At 60.5% G+C, this 19,214-nt stretch overlaps 2 protein-coding genes across 2 annotated transcripts in view; both read left to right on the forward strand.

Moving 5' to 3' along the window:
• The window catches only part of GGA1 (golgi associated, gamma adaptin ear containing, ARF binding protein 1), a 119,471-nt gene that overhangs the window by 84,715 nt on the left and 15,542 nt on the right, over positions 1 to 19,214 (forward strand). The window lies entirely within an intron of this gene.
• TRIOBP (TRIO and F-actin binding protein) overlaps positions 1 to 19,214 on the forward strand; it is a 59,613-nt gene that overhangs the window by 20,790 nt on the left and 19,609 nt on the right. The window contains 6 exon segments of the mRNA XM_056137469.1: positions 2 to 189; positions 192 to 1,176; positions 7,132 to 7,246; positions 8,492 to 9,469; positions 11,277 to 11,357; positions 13,974 to 14,111. Of these exon segments, the coding sequence (XP_055993444.1) occupies positions 2 to 189; positions 192 to 1,176; positions 7,132 to 7,246; positions 8,492 to 9,469; positions 11,277 to 11,357; positions 13,974 to 14,111 (2,485 nt within the window).

Here is a 19,214-nt window from a genome sequence, read left to right on the forward strand (position 1 = left end):
CCAGCAGGGGCCCCCCCCGGAGCCACTCCCCGCACCGGACCAACCGGGACATCCCCTGGGCCTCCTTCCCGCTGCGGCCCACCCAGGGCGACGGCCCCCGGCCCGCGTCCCCCGCGCGCGCCAAGCAGAGCGAGGTGCCCTGGGCGTCCATCGCGCTCCGGCCCACGCAGGGCGACCGCGCCCCCCGCCGCCGCGTCCCCCGCCCGGCCGGCCCGGACCCCCTGCCAGCCCCCGGGCCCGCCGGGCGCCCCCCCGCCCCGCCGCCCGCACTGCGCCCCCGGCCCCCATGGAGCCGCCGCCCGCCTGCGCCGTGTGCATCGGGCACCGCGACGCCCCGCGCGCCTCGTCGCCGCCCCGCCACCTGCAGCACGACCCCTTCCCCTTCTTCCCCGACCCCCGCGCCTCCGAGGGCGACGGGCCCCGCCACGAGCCCCCCTACGTGCCCCCCGCCGTGTGCATCGGCCACCGCGACGCGCCCCGCGCCTCGTCGCCGCCGCGCCACGCGCAGTTCGACCCGTTCCCGTTCCTGCCCGACGGGGCGGGCGCGCAGGACGCGGGGCCGCACCACGAGCCGCCGCAGTTCCCGCCGTTCGCCTGCATCGGGCACCGCGACGCGCCGCGGGCCTCGTCCCCGCCGCGCCAGCCCCCCGAGCCCGGCCCGCTGCTGCGCGACCCGGCCCGGGCCAGCGCCGAGAGCCTCGCGGCCGCCTCCGCGGACCCCCCGCACGCGCCCGGCCCCGTGTGCATCGGCCACCGCGACGCGCCCGGCTTCTCGGCGCCGCCGCGCCAGGGCCCCGCCGCCGAGCCGGGCCTCTGCCTCCAGGACGCCCCCGGGGCCAGCCTGGAGAGCCTGGTCGCCGCCTCCGACTCCCTGCGCGGCTCGCCGGGGCCGCCCGTGTGCATCGGGCACCGGGACGCGCCGCGCGCCTCGTCCCCGCCCCGCCACCCGCCCAGCGACCTGGCGCTCCTGGCGACCTCGCCGCCCCCGGGCGGCTCGGGGGGCTCCCGGGGCTCCGCGCCCCCCGGGGAGACCAGGCACAACCTGGAGCGGGAGGAGTACTCGGTGCTGGCCGACCTGCCGCCCCCCCGGAGGCGGGTCCAGCGGGAGCCCCCCCAGCCCCGGCCCCCCAGCCCCGGCCGCGCCGAGGTGGAGCGCCTCTTCGGGCAGGAGCGCAGGTGAGCTGGGCTGAGCCTCGGACAGGCCACGTGACTGACGTGGGGGACCTCGGGGCCCCTCGCCGTCCCCCGCGTCTGCAGAATCTGGCGGGGGCCGCGGGAGGACCCGGGGTCAGTCTGGCGGGCTGGGTTCCAACGCTGGGTCACCTCCAGGCCTGTGAGGTCTGTCCGCGTGATCGCGCCTCCCTGAGCCTCAGTTTCCTCGCCTGTGAAATGGGTAGATCGCTAGCACGCTTGTTTCAGAGACTCGACTCCCAAGGGCTTATTCCCTCCCACAGCGACAAGTTTCCTTGTTCCTCCTTGGACACGAGGGAGAAGAAAGTCCCCTAGGTTCTCTTCCGCCTTAACAACGAAAACCCCCAGGCATTTCAGAAAACAGAAATGGCAGTTCTAGTATTATTTTTGGTTTGGGGTCCACACCCGGTTGTGCTCAGGGATCACTCGGGGGAGGGGGGCTTGGGGTGTGGGGTGCCAGGATTGAATGTCCATCAGCTACTTGCAATGCAAATGCCTTAACTGCTGAACCAGTTCTCTGGCACCAGAAATAGCAATTTACTTTTATTTTCTGTTTGTTTGCTTTGGGGCCACACCCAGCGATGCTCAGGGCTTACTACTGGTTCTGCGCTCAGGAATTACTCCTGGTGATGCTCGGGGGACCATATGGGATGCCAGGGTTGAACGCAGGTCGGCTGCATGCAAGGCAAGCGCCCTATCCACTGTGCAGTAGCCCTATACACTGTAAATATCTCCGGCCCTTAGAAATAGCAATTTTTTTAGGAGTGCGGGGGTCACACCCGGCATTGCACAGGGGTTACTCCTGTCTCTGCACTCAAGAATTACTCCTGGTGGTGCTCAGGGGACCATATGGGATGCTGGGAATCGAACCTGGGTCAGTCGCATGCAAGGCAAACGCCCTACCTGCTGTGCTATTGCTCCAGCCCCGAAATAGCAATTTTAAAAGCAGAACCAACCCACATGTTTGTTTCCTTTTTTTTTTTTTTTGGTTACACCCTGCAGTGCTCAGGAACTACTCCTGGCTTTGCACTCACGAGTGACCGCTTGGTGGGGTTCGGGGGATCCTATGGGGTGCCAGGGATCAAGCCAGGGTCTGTTGCATGCAGGGCAAGTACCTTAACTCCTGTACTATCTCTGCAGCTGCAATTATGTGTGTGTGTGTGTGTGTGTGTGTGTGTGTGTGTGTGTGTGTGTTGGGCCATTCCTGGCAGTGCTCGGAGGTCTTCCCTAGCAGTGCTCAAGGAATCGTGGGGTGCGAGGGATCCATCTGGCGGCTCTTACGCGCAGGCTGACACTTGGCCCTTGCGCTCTCTGCCTGGCCTCAGTTGTGTGCTTCAGACGAAAGCTCCCAGAATCACAAGCCTTCTACAGGCCTGAAGCCTGGGTGTCCTGCGAGGCCCCTGGTGGGTGGAACCAAGGCTCAGACCTTTGTGACTCAGCCCAAGGGCTGAGTTCCCACACGCCTGGCCAGGAATGTTTCCTCCTGGTCCGTCTGAGGTTTCTCCCTCCAGCACTTCCCGCTCTGAGCCCACAAGGATCCAGGCGCCTGGAAATCTGTCAGGGCTGAGAGCAACAAAAATGTCAGTCTGAGACCAGAGAGATAGGAAGGAGATAAGGCGAGCGCCTCGCACGGGGTTGCGACCCCAGTTTGGCCAGTCCCCAGCACCACAGAGGGCTCCCCAAACACTCCAGGGGGTCTCCTAAGCGCAGAGCCAGGAATAGCACCTGAACAACGCCAGGTGTGGCCCCAAACACCACAAATAAAAAAGAATAAGTAGGGTCTGGAGCCATAGCACAGCGGGGAGGGCGTTTGCCTTACACGCGGCCAACCAGGGTTCGATTCCCAGCATCCCATATGGTCCCCCGAGCACCGCCAGGAGTCATTTCTGAGTGCAAAGCCAGGAGTAACCCCTGTGCATTGCCAGATGTGACCCAAAAAGGCAAAAAAAAAAAAAAGTAGGTTGGGAGGACTCAAAGCTTTTGGTGTACCATTGGGTAAATTGTGGTATCTGCACCCAGACCACATGGCACCGACCCCGCACCTATGTTTTGGTGTCTTTGGTATCTGGAATTCTTCCTCTCTTTTGGAATTCCTGCTCAGACCCCATTTTCTTTCTTTCTTTCTTTTGCAGGGAAGGAGGGGTACAAAGGGTCTACTTCTGGTTTGGTCTGGGGTGGTTGGGGTTGCTCTTGGCAGTGCCTGACTACCTCACAGGGCCCCACCTGCCTGAGGCCAGGCTTTCTCTTAGATTTGCATCTGCATGAGAAAACTTATCTCTTACTGGCCCAATTTCCTGCCCCACTAAATGTGATCCATTTCCTGTCTAGGTGACAACGTGTCTCCTCCCTAGCACCTTTGGGCTTTACAATAAATACCGAGGTGGGGCCATAAAGATAGCACAGTGGTTAGGGCAGGGCGCTCGCCTTGCGTGGTCCGCTAACTGGCTTTGAGCCCAGGTACTCCATATGGATCCAGAAGTGATTCCTGGGCACAGAGTCAGGAATAAGCCTTGAGGACTGTGGGTTGTGGCCTCCCCCAAAAAACAAAACAAAAAACACCAATATGTACAGGGCAGGGACTCTACAAGCTTTGTATACAGGAGGCTGGGTTCAATCTCTGGCACTGTGTGGACCTTGGGCACCCCCTGGTTCTCCCCCCCCAACACACTGTACACACAAAGAAATACACCTCAGCCCCTAGTTGGTCCTTTTGTTCTTGAGCTCTGGACCTCCGACCTCCTGGTTATCTGTGTCTGTGGTTGGTAGCGGGTCCCCTCTGTGGAAATGTGGGGTTAGGTACTCGCTGTGACAGGATAGACCCAGTAGAGTCCCAAACACCCCTTTTGTCTTTGCCCCTTTTTTTTTTTTTTTTTTTTGCTTTTTGGGTCACACCCGGCGATGCACAGGGGTTCCTCCTGGCTCTGCACTCAGGAGTTACTCCTGGTGGTGCTCAGGGGACCCTATGGGATGCTGGGAATCGAACCCGGGTTGGCTGCGTGCAAGGCAAACGCCCTGCCCGCTGTGCTATCTCTCCAGCCCCTGTCTTTGCCCTTTGGATGATGAGTATTTTTGTTCTGATGAAGTATGCGTGCTTTTTTTTTTTTAACGGAATCACGGTGAGATACACAGTTACAAAATTGTTCAGGGTTGGGTTTCAGTCATACAATGTTCCAACACTAGTCCCTTCACTGGTGTACAGTTCCCAACCAGATTCCCGCCTCTAGAACAGGAACGTTTCATCTCTTCTCTCTCTCTCTCTCTCTCTCTCTCTCTCTCTCTCTCTCCCCCTGCCTCCTTCCCTCTCCTCTCTTCCCTCTTTCCTCTTTCCTCTCTCTTTTTCTCCCTCTCTCTCCTCTCTCCCTCTTTCCCTCTTCTCTCTCTCCCTCTCTTCCCTCTTCCCTCTCTCTTCTCTCTTCTCCTCTCTCTCTCTCTCCTCTTAGGCATTGTGGCTTGTGACACAGTTCCTGAGAGGTCCCTTCACCTCCTTCCAACACCCAGTTCTCGTCCAGAGCGATCATTCCTGACTCTCATTGTTCTACTTAGTGGTCCAACACGCATACCGTTATCGGCATCTGCTAACCCAGCAGAATTAAAACCCAACAGAAATTCTTTCATTTTCTTTTTTTATTTTGTTTTACTTTGGGGGGGGGCTGGAACGATAGCACAGTGGATAGGCTATTTGCCTTGAACCTGGCCGACCCGGGTTTGATCCCTGGCATCCCACAGGGTCCCCTAAGCACCACCAGGAGTCATTCCTGAGTGCAGAGCCAGGAGCAACCCCTGAGCATCACCGGGTGTGACCTAAAATGCAAATAAATAAATAAATTTGGTTGTGAGGGGATTTCCCAAGCAGTACTGAGCGGGTCTGGGGGTGACAGTATGACCGAACTGACTCGTAGGCCAGCCCTGGGTGCTGGTTCCGGCTGGTTATCCCAGTGGTGGTCGGGGGTCTCCAGGGTCAGTCCTGGCAGTATGGAGTGGGGGCTTGTGGGATCTGGGAAACAGTCAACATTGGCGACCTTGCCCCCAGTGCATTTCCCCCCCGACTTTTTGGGTCATATCCAGCTGTGCTCAGGGGTTCCTCCTGGCTCTGCACTCAGGAATTACTCCTGGCGATTTTTAGGGAACCAGATAAGATGGCGGGGGTCAAACCTGGGTGGGCTGTGTGCAAGGGAAATGCCTTGTCCACTGCACCATCACTCCGGCCCCCCAGGGCATTGATTTTTCTTGCTTGGTTGGTTGGTTTGGGGGCCACACCCAGGAGTGCTGAGGGCTGGCTCCTGGCTCTGTGCTCAGGGGTCACTCCTTGGAGGTGCACAGGGCACCATCACTGATGCCAGGAATCAAACTGAGGTCGGCCTTAAGCCCTGTTCTGTCTCTCCAGGCCCAGTGGTGTTCTTAAACCTATGAACGCTTCTGTGAGGATGGGGCAGAAGTTGGGGGCTCGGAAAGGGGGGTGGGCATCTGTGCGCTTGGCTTTCTTTTCTCACTCCTCCTTTCCATGGGCATTTACTGAGCATCTACTGTCTGCGCGGGGCTTGCCACAGCTGGGGATGTTTTCCAAAAGGGCTGTCACCTTAGGCAGTCAGATTGGGGCCTTTCGTCCTCCCCTGTGCCCTGCTGACCCCAGATGCCTTGGAAAACAATTACTTTTCTTTGTTTTTTCTTTGTTTTTTTGGGGGGCCGCATCCGGTGTCGCTCAGGGCTGACTCCTTATTCCTGGTTCTGCACTCAGGAGGGACCCCATGGGGTGCTGGGGGTCGAAACCAGGTTGGGTGCGTGCAGGGCAAGGGCAAACCCCCTGTCTGCTGTACTATCTCCCCTGCCCCCATCCTTTGGAATTTCTTATCTTAGAATCGAGTAAGCCTGTCCTGGCCTCTGGAATTCCAAACAGAGCCTTCATGGAATGTGCCGGAACTGCTGGGTTCTGTCTCTTCAGACTCTCTGACCCAAGGTCCAAAGCGAATGCGAGTCCCTGGTCACTGTCACATGGTGGGGGCAGACACAGGACCTGGTGCCTCCTGCCCGGCCACCTGAGACCTTCCTACATCATCATAAACGCCTATCTCTTGGGAGGCATCTCAGAATCTTCCAGAACACTTTCTGAGTTGAATAAACCAAAACAAGGGGTGTACGCTGGAGTTAGTCCAGAAAGCGCTTCTCCCCTTTCTTGTTTTGGGTTTTTGGGCCACACCAGGCAATGCTAAGTTGTTACTCCTGGCGGTGCTCGGGGGACCATAGGGGATGCCGGGGATCGAACCTGGGTTGGCCGCGTGCAAGGCAAATGACCTCCCTGCTGTGCTGTCGCTCTGATGGCCGTTGCCTCTTCTCTTGGCCTTGCTTAGAGCAGTTTGACACAGCACCGAGATGACTTGGTGTTTTTAAAGGCAAAGGCTGGGATCAGGGAAGCGAGCCCTGGGAGGGGGGAGGCGAGCCTGGGAGACCCCAACCTTACCCCAGGGACAGGAAGAATCGAGTAGGGGGAGCTCCCATGGCCCGCCCCCTCCCATCCCTGCCTCTCCAATGAGATGGACAGCAGTTTGGCAGGTACTGTGTTCAATAAAGGCTTGCCTGGGCGACACTGCCTCCAGCACGGAGTACATAGTAGATGCTCAATAAATCTTCGTTCCCACAAGAACCAGTCTAACCTTTGTCTGGGCAGGAGCGGTGGGCTGGGCTGTGAGCAACAGGGTGTCCTGCTATGGCTGGAAGCACCCAGCCGGGTGCCCCTACCTGGGGTCCCCCCCTTTTCCCATTCTCATTCACAGAAGCCTCATGAGCTCAGCAGAGGGGGGCAATCCCATTTTTCAGAAGGGGAAACTGAGGCTCGCACTAGGTGCGCGGGGTGGCTCCCAGAATCTCCTCCTGGGGGTGAGAGGAGAGGAGCTGGGTGTGGGGTGCTGGGGGGGCCCTCAGAGGGGTGCTTGCCTTTGCTCTTAGGAAGTCTGAGGCGCCGGGGGCCTTCCAGGCCCGGGAGGAGGGGCGCTCGCGGCAGTCGGGCCCCGGCCAGATGCAGCTTCTCCGGACACAGTCCAGCCCTGCTCTGGGCAGGGAGGTGAGCGCTGCCTGCGGGCGGGGTCCCCTGCTCCCCCAAGGGCTCACCCCTTCCCCGGCACCACCCGAGGAGAGGCCCCACCGGAGTCCTGCCCCCCCAGCCCCCGAGGGCAGCCGCTCAGCCAGCTGAGCAGACCCCCAAGTCCCCCTTTCCAGACAGCCCTTCCCAGCGCTGAGCGAGGCCACCGCAGGGCGGCGCTTGCCTTGCACGCATGTGGCCCGAGTTCAGTCCCCCGCCCCCGAGGGGTACCCTGTGCCCGCCCGGAGTGAGCCCTAAGGCTGCTGGTGTGGCCCCCAAACGAGGCTGCCCGTCCCTGCGCAGTCAGTGGGGCCCGGGGGTGGGCAGTCTTTTAAAGAGAAGCTCATAGGACATGCCCAGTCCAGTGGCATCTGGGTGGCAGAAATGCCAGCCCCAGACCCCAGACTCTGGGATCCGTGGGTGTGTGTGTATGTGGGTCCGGAGGTGTGTATGTGGGTCCATAGGAGAGTGTGTTGGCCATAAGTGTGTATGTGGGTCCATAGGTGCTCGTGTATGTGGGTGTCTAGGTGTATATGTATGTGAGTCCGTGTGTGTGTGTGTGTGTGTGTGTGTGGATTCGTAGGTATGTGTGTATCCATAGATATGTGTGTGGGGGGTCCGTAGGTGCATGTATGTGGGTCTGTAGGTGTGTATGTGAGTCTGTGGGTTCGTGTGTATGCGAGTCCAGATGTGTGTATGTATGTGGGTCCGTGTGTGTGGGTCTGTGGGTGTGTATGTGAGTCCACATGTGTGTGTGGATGTGGGTCCGTAGGTTCTTGTCAGTGGGTGCATGTGGATGTGGTCTGTAGGTGTGTGTGCCCATAGGTGTGTGTGTATACAGATTCATAAGTGTGTGTGGGAGGGTCCACATAGGTGTGTGTGTGTGTGGGTCCGTTGGTGCGCGCGCGCGTGTGTGTGTGTGTGTGTGTGGAGGGGGGAAGTGAGCGGAGGGAGGGCGGCATTTGCGAGAGGGAGCCCCAGGGAGAGAAGATGAGATGAGCCGGTCTGGGTTCTTCTCTCGCCTGGTGCCAGGGATCGAGCCTGGGGGCTCACACATGCGCAGTCTCTGCACCTCACGGGGGTCCCGGGCCTGACCCTTAGTGCGTCCGAACCTGCTGCAAAGACGCGGCCGCCTCGCCCGGGGCCACATCCCAAATTCCTCTCCTCCTTCCACGGGGCCCCGACCCAGGGTCCTGGGGCCTCACCAGCCCCTGGCCTCGTTCTCAGGTGACCCCACAAGCAGAGCCTGCCCGCCGGAGCCGCGCAGACCCCAGGAGCCCCCAGAGGCGACCCCCAGACACCTCACCGCCCCCGAGGACCTCAGCCAGGACCCCCGAGAGAGAGCGGCGGGCCGAGAGCGTGCGGGGGCGAGACCCCGCAACCCCAAGACAGCCTGTGGGGGGCTGGTCGGGGCCGGACCCACCCACAGGCTGCCCGGCTGCCCACAGGCGCCCGGAGGGAAGCTGGACCAGCCTGGAGGAGGCGGCCCTGGACCGGGGCGCGCGAAACTGCACCATCGGGGCCCCGGAGGGAGCAGGGCGGGCTCCCCCCGGGGAGTCCGGGGGGCGTTGGGGGGAACTGGGTGCGCCCCCCTGCCACGGAGGACATTCAGGGGCCTGGGAGGCGGCCCCCCGGAATGGACCACGGGAGCCCCCGCACAGGACGGCCCCGAGGGGCTGGGGCAGCCTTCAGGAGCTGTTCGGCCCCCATCAGCCCAGGGGTCCCCCGGACAGCACCCGCGGGGGCCCCGCGGGGTTTTCAGCATCCCGGTGGCCCGAGACCCCCCCAGACAGAGGGCCCGGGGTGGCGTGCCCGCACCAGCCCGGCACCCCCGAGAAGCGCCCCGAGTTTGACTGGCGGGACCTGGTGGGCCTCCTGGGGGCGCGGGAACCCGCGGGGTCCCCCAGCCTCCCGCGGCTGTGCTGGGACCGGCTGCTGGAGCTGCTGCAGGCGCCGCTGCCCCGCAGGGACCCCGGGCCCACGCACGACCCCCAGGCGCCCGTGCCGCACAGCCAGCCCGAGGGCGCGATCCTGGCGCCCCTGCTCAACGGACACGACCCAGGCCAGGGGCCCCCGGGCGAGGGCCAGGAGCCCAGCCCTGCCTGCACCCCCGCCCCGTGGCCAAGCACCGAAGTGGACACCAGTGGCCAGGAGACGACGGTCCCTTGCGACCTGGAGGAGGCGCCCAGTTTGCCAGAGGAGAAGGTAAGTCCGGTGACCGCAGGGGCAGCGTCCTTGGCAAGGCTGCCTCTGCCCCCCGTCCCCCCCATGCCCCACCCGGCTCAGCTGAAGCCCCTTCTCATCCTGCCAGCGCCTGGGAAGGGGTGGACAGGGCCCACTCTGTGGGGGCCACGGCCAAGATGGGCGGTTCCCTGGAATGCTTCCCCCCTGGATTCTCCATCTCAAGCTCCTGAGAAAAGCTAATTGGCAGCTTCCAAGACACAGATGGGGTCGGGGTTGGCGGGGAGTTGCTGGAGCGATCATACAACGGGGAGGGCGTTTGCCTCGCATGCAGCCAACCCAGGTTCAATTCCCAGCATCCCATATGGCCCCCTGAGCCCACTTGGAGTGACCCCTGAGCTCAGAGCCAGGAGTCAGTCTCCCTGAGCACTGCTGGGTGTGTCCCCCCCTCAAAAAAAAGCCCGGAGCAATAGTACAGTGGGGAGTGCATTTGCTTTGCACCAGGCCGACCAGGGTTCGATTCTCAGCATCCCATATGGTCCCCTGAGCATCTCCAGAAATAATTCCTGAGTGCAGAGCCAGGAGTAAGCCCTGAGCATCGCATCGCCAGGTGGGACCCAAACAAAAAAAAACAAAGAAACAAAAAACCAGAGACCGTCAAAGCTGGTCCTGGCCTGAGTGGCATCAGGCAGTTCCCTGGGCAACTCTGGGCAGCAAGGTGCTGAGTCAGCCCATGGGTGCGGGGGCACCCCAGACTGACCTGGCCAAACAGGGGACAGATCAGAGCTTCCTTATTCTGGGGCCAGAGCCTTCGTACAGAGGGGAGGGCACTTGCCTGCCCACGGCTGACCTGCGTCTGCGCCCCAGCACCCCGCTATGGTCCCCTGAGCACCACCAGCAGTGATTCCTGAGTGCGGAGCCAGGAGTCAGCCCTGAGCATCACTGGGTGTGGCGAAAAAAAAAAATCCATCTTCGGGCCAGAGACCTTAGTCAGAGGTTAAAAGTGCTTCCTGGCACAAAGCCGAGCCAGGCTGAATCTCCGACAGCATGTGGATCCCCCCACATTGCTAGGGTCACTCCTGGGCACTGTAGGGTGTGGCCTGAAACCAAACCCAACACTGTCTGAGATCAGAGCCACGTTTGAGCACCCACAGACCCCGGGCCACCCACTGCGAGGCATGGCACCAATTCCTCCTAAGGAACGGAGCTCCCCAGCGGGTGGTGACTGGAGAATGACAGAGGTTTGTGGGAGGTGATGGGAGCAGGAATAGGGACAAAGAATGTGTGGGCGGGCGCCAGAACGATGGCACAGCGGGAGGGCGTTTGCCTTTCACGCGTCTGACCAGGGTTCGATCCCCAGCATCCCATAGGGTCCCCCAGCACCACCAGGAGTGATTCCTGAGTGCAGAGCCAGGAGGAACCCCGGAGTATTGCCAGGTGTGACCCAAAAAAGCAAAAAAAAAAGTGTGGAAGTGGATGATTAGATGGGTGATGTGGGACCCGGATGGCTGGCCCCCAAGAGCAGGCGTTGGCTCGCAGGGTGGTAGGTGGGTGCTCAACCCACCCAGGGAGAGATTCACACGACTGAGTGATGGATAACGGACAGACGGATGGACAGTGACGGTCAGTAGAGGCCAGATGGCGAGATCCGGGGTCCAGAAGAGAAGATGCGCGTAGTATGGGGTCACAGAGGTCGGGCAGACGAATGGGCAGTGTAGAAGGTGCTGGGTGGTCTCATGGGAACATGACCTAGAGCTGGAGGCGGGCTGGGCGCTGAGCGCGTGGCTGAGGGTTGGAGCCCCTGAACGGTTTCCATGTTTTTTTCTTGCAGTTACACTCAGAGGAGCCGGAGGAGTCAGACCCGAACCAAGGCCCAGATGCACCAGAGCAGAAGCAGAAGCAGGCTGACTCGGTAACGGGGCGCGGCGCGGGCAGCGGGGTGTGGGCATGGGAGAGTCTGGGTGTTCCCAGGTCAAGCCAAGGTGCCTCAGGGTCCCTGGTGAGGCCCCACGTCCAGGGCTTTGGGCCTGGGGGAGCTGGCTAAGGGGGCGCTGACCGGTCAGGCCTCTGCTTCCCAGTTGCTCAGTGACCCCTATAGAAGTTCCTGCCAGGTGCTGGAGAGATAGCACAGCGGGTAGGGCGTTTGCCTTGCATGCGGCCGACCCGGGTTCGATTCCCAGCATCCCATATGGTCCCCTGAGCACCGCCAGGAGGAATTCTTGAGTGCAGAGCCAGGAATAACTCCTGTGCATTGCCGGGTGTGACCCAAAAAGAAAAACAAAAAAAGAAGAAGTTCCCGCCAACCCTGGGGCTTGCTCCTGTGGGGTCCGAGGCAGGACCCCACTGTTCTAGGAATTGTCTGGGAGGAACTGAGGGTTCCCGGGCACTGGCACGGAGGGTGCAAAATGGCCTGGACGTGCGGTCAGCTGGGCCTGGAGGGTCCCCCGGAGCTGGGACTGGAGATGGAGCAGAGGGTGGGACCCGCCAGGCTGCCTTGGCCTCTGCAGTGGCCCTGCCTGCTGCACCCCGCCCCCCTCGACCTGCCAAACCCACAGTTCTCATCACTCACAGCCTCTGGGGAGGTGAGGTCACAGCTGAAGGCTGGGGGCAGGGCGGAGGGGGGGCAGGTTGCTGTTGTCCTGCTGTGTGTGCGCGTGCGCACAGTGCTCTCACACATGTCACCCCGGAGGGTCCCCAGTTTCCCTGCACGGGACCACATTGGGGGGATTCTCCCCAGCCCCTCACAGAAGGGCTAGGGGTTATCCCGGGTCAGCAGCCAATCAGTGGCCAGACTCAAGCTGGGAACCAGCCCTCTGCCCACGTTGCTGCCCCCACTCTGTGTGGACACCCCCGTCCCCCGGTGCTGATGAGTCCATCTCGCCTCACCCCTGCTGCGGTTTGGAGGCACAGAGCACTTCCAGCTCTCACGGGTGCCCTGATAATGCTGCCGTTCCTCTTTCTGGCTGATTTCTCCATACTTCCTGGGGCTACTTTTGTGAACAAAGAGGAACCAGCCGTCCAGGAGTCCCCTTCAGCTATCACAAAATAGTCGCATCGGGGCTGGAGAGGTAGCACAGCAGGGAGGGCGTTTGCCTTTCACGCGGCCGACCCGGGTTCGATTCCCAGCATCCCATAGGGTCCCCTGAGCACCGCCAGGAGTAACTCCTGAGTGCAGAGCCAGGAGGAACCCTTGAGCATCGCCAGGTGACCTAAAAAGCAAAATAAACAAATAAAAATAAAAAATAGGCGCATCCCAGCCACACAGGTCCAGCCTGGGGAGAGCATAGAGGTCCCGGAGCTTCTCTGTCCGTGGCCCTAGCTCGATGCCCCATCTGGGGAGCACAGCCAAGGGTGTTCCCTGAGCACAGAGTCAGGAGCAAGCCCTGAGCACCGCCAGACATTTTGGCGGCCAGACTTTTGGCCCCAAAACCAAAAGAAAGAAAAGATTCTACCGCCAGGCAACTTGGAGTGGGCTGCACTGGTGGCCGTGGACTCACACACTCGTTCACTCACCCACGCACGTGTTCACTTCGTCATTCATTCATTCATTCATTCTTTTGTCCACCATTCACATTCACTCATTCACTTACTCATCCGTTCATCCCAGGACAGGGAAAGATCTAGTCTAGTCTGTGCAACTTCCTCTCCTCTTGCATTCACATGCATTTAGGGAGCCTGTAATTTGAGACCCACAAATTGGGACCAGAATGATAGTACAGCAAGAAGGGCGTTTGCCTTGCATGCAGCCAACCCGGGTTCGATCCCCGGCATCCCATATGGTCCCCCGAGCACCGCCAGGAGTAATTCCTGAGTGCAGAGCCAGGAGTAACCCCTGAGCATCACAGGGTGTGACCAAAAAAGCCAAAAAAAAAAAAAGAGACTCACAAATTGGCCCAAAGCTCCCAGCCTAGTGGCCAAAGCCGTCCTGTTTTGTGGCTTCATGTCCCCTCCAGAGAATCTCTAGACTCTGCCCAGCTGGAGCGTCCTCTGTCCCCTTCTGCCAGAAACCTGCTGTGTGGCCTCAGTTTCCATGTGCCCAAAGGGGACGCATTTGGGGACCTATTTGGTGGCCCTGGCCATCATGGGCTCATTCCTTCCCAGAGTGGACCATAGAGGACTCAGGACTGGGGCTGTGGGGGTGCCTGTGTGACCCCTTGGCTCCGAGAATTGTCGCCCTGAGGAGGAGGGGCCCAGGGCTTGTACACTTAATTTCATGTCACTGTATTTTGGGTTCGGGGCCCCATCCAGCGGAGCTCAGGAGCCGCTCCTGGGGACTCAGGTGTTGTGGCGGGGACTGAATCCAGGTTCGCGCGTTCAAGGCCAGCCCTGCCCTCTGTGTGCTGTCGCTCTGCTCCCGCAAAATAATCTGAGATTCTCAGGGAGATGCACCTGTAGTTTGGCCCCAGGGGGTGACGCTGTGTCCATGTGTCGGCAGGCCGCAGGCTGGGCAGCTGTGGGCCTGGGGCAGGGGGAGGCGGCCATGAGGGTCACCCGGGGCACTAGGACCAACCTGGACCCTGTTTGACAGGCAGACAAGAGGCCAGCCGAGGGCAAGGCGGGCAGCCCACTCAAGGGCCGACTGGTGACCTCATGGCGGATGCCCGGGGACCGCCCCACGCTGTTCAATCCGTTCCTGTTGTCCCTGGGGGTCCACAGGTGGCAAAGGGTAGGCTGAAAGGGGGGAGGTGGGGAGGGAGGAGGCCGGTGCTAGCTCAGGAAGAGAGAGTGGGGGCCAAGAGGGGGGCGCTGGGTCATCCCCGCCCCCTCCCAGAAAGAGGGGGTGGGGCAGAGGTCATCCTGTGGTGGTTGGGTGGGGGGTCCCTCCCCAGGGCGGCACCTGAGGCTTTTTCATGCCCAGGGAGTAGGGGGGTGGGCTTAGTGGATCCCAGGCTGCCCTGGGGCCCTGGGGGGCGCCAGGCCGGGGTGGGGGGCAGGGGCCCGGGAAGGGAGGACCTGCATGGCTCCGTGCTTGCCAAGTGTGGCTTAACCCTGGGCCTGTGCCAGTTTCGTAAACATCTGGCGTTATGTAACCGCCCTGCCCAGGCAGGGCTGCGAACACTCAGCCTCCGCTTGGGGCTTCCTCACAGGCCGCGCTGGGGAAGGGATCAGGCGTGTCTGGGGGCCACCCCGCTGCTGCCGGGGGCCTCTTCCTGTCCACCTCTTCTCCTCGGTGTCGTGTCCAGTCTCAGGCTGGGTGCACGAGAGACCATGTAGCCGTTCTAGGGAGGCTGCAGAGACCCAGGCTCAGAGAGGGCACAGGCTTGCCTGAGGTCACACAGCGGGGCTTCAGCGGGGCCGGCATCCGACTGATTCTCCTTCTGAGACGGAGAGTCCGGTGTGTGTGTGTGTGTGTGTGTGTGTGTGTGTGTGTGTCCTGTGGGAAGTTGTGGCAGACTCTGGGTCACAGGAAGGGCTGTGTGCAGGTAGCCTGTGGTTCCCTATGCCAGGGGGACACAGTGGCACCTGGATACTTAACGTCCAACCTCCATCCCCGTCCACTTCAGAATTTTACTGTTGTTGGGGTTAAGGCACAAGGGTGATTTGGCAAACACCCTTGGTTATCTGGATAGGGTGGTACCTATCCAGGAATAGGCAGGAATCAGCCTTATCAGACTAAAGGTCACAAACATGCGAAATGTCTACGGGGAGTGCGGGAAGTCCCAAGAGGCAGGAGTTGGGAGGGGGGTTAGAAAGTCCCAGCCAGCAGCATGGCCCCGACTCTGCTCAGGTCAGCGGCATGTCGTCTTGACCACCAGGCAGGTTAAGTGGACACTGTCCGTCTCGTGCAAGAGGAACCGAAGTTCCTAGAGGAGAAATCCCTAATCCTGGGTCACACCAGGACCACAGCCGAGGGGGGCAGCCCCGCTGTGGATGCCCCCAGCATCCTGGTGCATCCTGGGCTCCCCAAGTCGTCATGGATTCTTCCTCCCTCCCCCGCCAATGTTGGACGGGTGTGGTCACTGGTGAACTTGGAGCCCGCCGTCCCCAGGGACGGAGGACAGCAGGAGCGGACAGACAGAAAGTGCAGTGAAAGGGCTGGAGCGATAGCACAGCGGGGAGGGCGTTTGCCTTGCACGCGGCCGACCCGGGTTCAATTCCCAGCATCCCATAGGGTCCCCCGAGCACTGCCAGGAATAATTCCTATTGCATGAGCCAGGAGTAACCCCTGTGCATTGCCAGGTGTGACCCAAAAAGCAAAAAAAAAAAAAAAAAAAGCGCAGTGGAGACTCACGGTCATGTTGAGTGGCTTAAAGGTGTCTCAGATGGGGGGCCGGAGCGACAGCACAGCAGGGAGGGCGCTTGCCTTGCACATGGCAGACCTGGTTTCGATCCCCGGCATCCCATAGGGTCTCCCAGAGCCTCTCCAGGAGTGAAAAACAAAAGGGTGTCTAGCACTGGGTGGTGACATTAAGAGCCACGGCTTGGTTTCTGCTCTTCACTCGGGCACTTGTGGGCCATTGAGTTTCAAGCCGCCGCTGTCCACAGCGATCAGCAGTCCTGGCTAGACAGGCTTCCCTTAATCCCCAAGCTTGCAGGCTCTGTGGAACAACTTGCTCCCAGTCCCCGAGGCTCCGCCGTCCTGGTTTCACCTGGTGAGGTGTGGGGAGGGGAGTCGCCACCTTTGAACTGTGTTAACTGAGAAGCTGCTCTACCTGGGAGTTAGGGTAACAATGTGACCGTGTCGGGGTTAAGGCACTCGGCCTTGCACACTGCCAAGCCCAGTTTGATCCCCAGCACCACCCATGATCCCCTGAGCACCACCAGGAGTGATTCCCGAGGGGCTGGAGAGATAAGACAGCAGGTAGGATGCTTGCCTTTGCAAGCTTCTGACCCAGGTTCGATCCCCGGCATCCCATAGGGTCCCCTGGAGTCATTCCTGAGTGCAGAGCCAGGAGTGACTCCTGAGCATCTCCGAGCGTGTCCCCACCAAAAACACAAGTGGTTCCTGAGTTCAGAGACACCTCGTCCATCGGCCCCCAACATACCCTAAAACCAATCCATCCTGGTTTATAAGAAATCAGCGTGGTGGACACTGACCTGTAATTGACTAGGACACACAGTGTCATAAGCCTTAGTGTGGGAGTGAAAGTCAGAAGCTGGAGATGATACAGGAAAGTAAATCTCGGGACAGATTTGCAGGGCGAGGAGGAGTGAACTTTCTAGGTATTCGAAGGGAGGTGGGAGAGGGGGCAGGGATGGAGCCAGGGACGTTCAGAGGATGGTTTCTCTCGGGAGTCCCCGGGATGGGGGCATGCCTCACATGGACAGTGTGTGCGCCTGAGCAGTGCTAGCAGGGTCCAGGCCTCCACGGGCACCCATTTCCTGCAGCTGGAGCACCAGCTGGTCCTGCCCCTGGCGGTGCCACCCCAGGAAGCCTGCTGAATGCGGGCGCTGCCCCGGTGTGGGGCGGGGACACCCGGGAGTCTGGACTTATCCTTGGCCTCATTCCTCAGGGAGGAGAGTCAGTCCCAGGGGAGGGAGCTCCAGCTCCTTATCTGTGAAATGGGCAGTTTCTATGGCTGTAACAATGGGGACAGGAAGTTCCAGCCAGGCATTCCCGGGGACACTCACTCGCGTGGGCATCTGGGCCAAATGAGTGGGCCCCACAATTCGGCGCTGCCTGGGGCTGGCCACCAGGTGCCAGGGAACCAAGTGGGCTTTGCACGCCAGGCACGTGCCCCCCTCTTTTGAGTCCACTTCCTGCCCTATTAATAAATTTTGGGGTGAGGGGTGGCACACCCAACGGTGCTCAGGGATCACTTCTGGCTCTGTGCTCAGGGATCACTCCTGGAGGGGCTCAGGGCACAAGATGGGGTGCAGGGAATTGAACTAGGGTCAGCCTCTAGGGCTGTACTTACTATCTTTCTTAACCCATTAAAAGGTAAAGGTAAAGGCCCTCCCGTTGATCATCGATTTGCTCGAGCGGGCCCAGTAACGTCTCCATTGGAGACTTTGTTGTTACTGTGTCTGGCATGTCAAATACTCTCGGTAGCTTGCCGGGCTCTCCGAGAGGGGCGGAGGAATCGAACTCGGGTCGGCCATGTTGGCCGCTTGTAAGGCGAACGCCCTACCCGCTGTGCTATCGCTCCAGCCCTTAACCCATTAGTTATTGCTTTTCTTCTGGGCCCACCCACGCCTGGCAGTGTTCAGGGATTATCCTTGGCTCTGCACTCAAGAATTACTTCTGGTGGGACTGGAGTGATAGCACAGCGGGTAGGGCAAGCGTTTGCCTTGCAAGCGGCCGACCCGGGTTCGATTCCCAGCATCCCATATGGTCCCCTGAGCACTGCCAGGGATAATTCCTGAGTGCAAAGCCAGGAGTAAACCCTGAGCATCGCCGGGTGTGACCCAAAAATAAAAAATTTAAAAAAATTTTTTAAAAATTACTCCTGGTGGTGCTCAGGGAGACAGTATGGGATGCCGGGGTCCGAACCCCAGTTGGCCACATGCAAGGAGCTACCCCCAGGAATAGTAATGTTTGAATCCTAAACTGAGATAGCCGAATAACTGAAATGGAAATGATTCCCACCCTCCCCTACTTCTCTACCTAAGGAGAGCTGGTTAGGGTGAAGAGGTAGTTCAAGGTACTTAACCCTTCTTTTCATTTAACTATTTAACACCTCATTCTTGCAGTTCACCCAGGAGGCATTATTCAGCCTCTCCCCTGAGGGCGAAATTGAAGCACAGAGAAGCTAATTACCCTACTTTAAGTAACACAGGATCTGAATCACTCTCCACATTTAAGCAAGCGCTGTCCCCAGGGAAGCTCCTGCAGGCAAAAGGCCTCTTGGAGCTGCCAAGTGCTCTGGGCACATTATGAAATAGGGTATAATAGCGTGGGGGCCCGGGGACCATAGTAAAGTGGGGAGGACGCTTGCCTTGCACACAGCCAACCCTGGTTCCAGCCCCAGCAATCCCCAGTAGTTCCCCGAGAGCACTGCCAAGTGTGATTCCTGAGTGCAGAGCCAGGGGTAACCGCTGAGCATCGCTGGGTGTGGTCCAAAAAACAGAGGGCGATGGGGGAGGGGGGGGGAGAGAGAGAGAGAGACAGAAACAGAGACAGAATAGATCATGTGCCCAGGAGTGGCTCAGGGTGCAGGTTCGATTCCCAGCGCCGCCGTGAAGCAAACGGGGTATGCCCGCGTGCAAGGCGAGGGCATTTGGGGGGAGCCCCTTAGCATTGCGGGGTTTATTTAGTGCGAGAAATCCCGCCTCTTCTGACCGTGCCCGCGGGCCGGTGGGCTCCTCCCTCGACTTGTCTCCTAAGGACCGGTCTGTGCGGCGGGGGGCAAAAGGCAATGACAGGGTTTGGGAGGGAGGCGGGGTGGGGGGCTCGGTGGGTGCGTCCGTCGTGGGGTTTGGGGGGGTTATAGTCCTCCGGGGATGGTCCGCCAAAGGCCCGGGCAAATGCACTGGCTGAACCCGAGTGGCCCCCTCGCGGCGTCCCGCGGCTCGGCGCGGCCCATGGGGGTGGCCACACCCGGCCGGCCGGGGCCGCCGCACGGCCGGGTGGTGTGGCCCGAGCGGGTCACCTGCGCGCACGGCCCTCCCCGCCCCGGCGCGCGCCCGCGCCCGCCCCCGCCCGCCCGCGCGCCGCCCGCCCCCGCGCGCCCGTCCCGTTTGGCAGGCCCCGCCCCCGGCCGGGCTCGCGCTCCCATTGGCCAGTCCGCGGCCCCCGCGGCTGTTTGTCCCGGCTGCGCCGCCGCCCATTGGCCGGCCCGGGTCCTCCCAGGAAGTTTGAAAAAAAAAAAAGTTTTCTGGGCGGATG

Source organism: Sorex fumeus, unplaced genomic scaffold (genome assembly GCF_029834395.1).
Source record: "Sorex fumeus unplaced genomic scaffold, SorFum_2.1 ptg000125l, whole genome shotgun sequence".
NCBI classification, from domain to species: Eukaryota; Metazoa; Chordata; class Mammalia; order Eulipotyphla; family Soricidae; genus Sorex; species Sorex fumeus.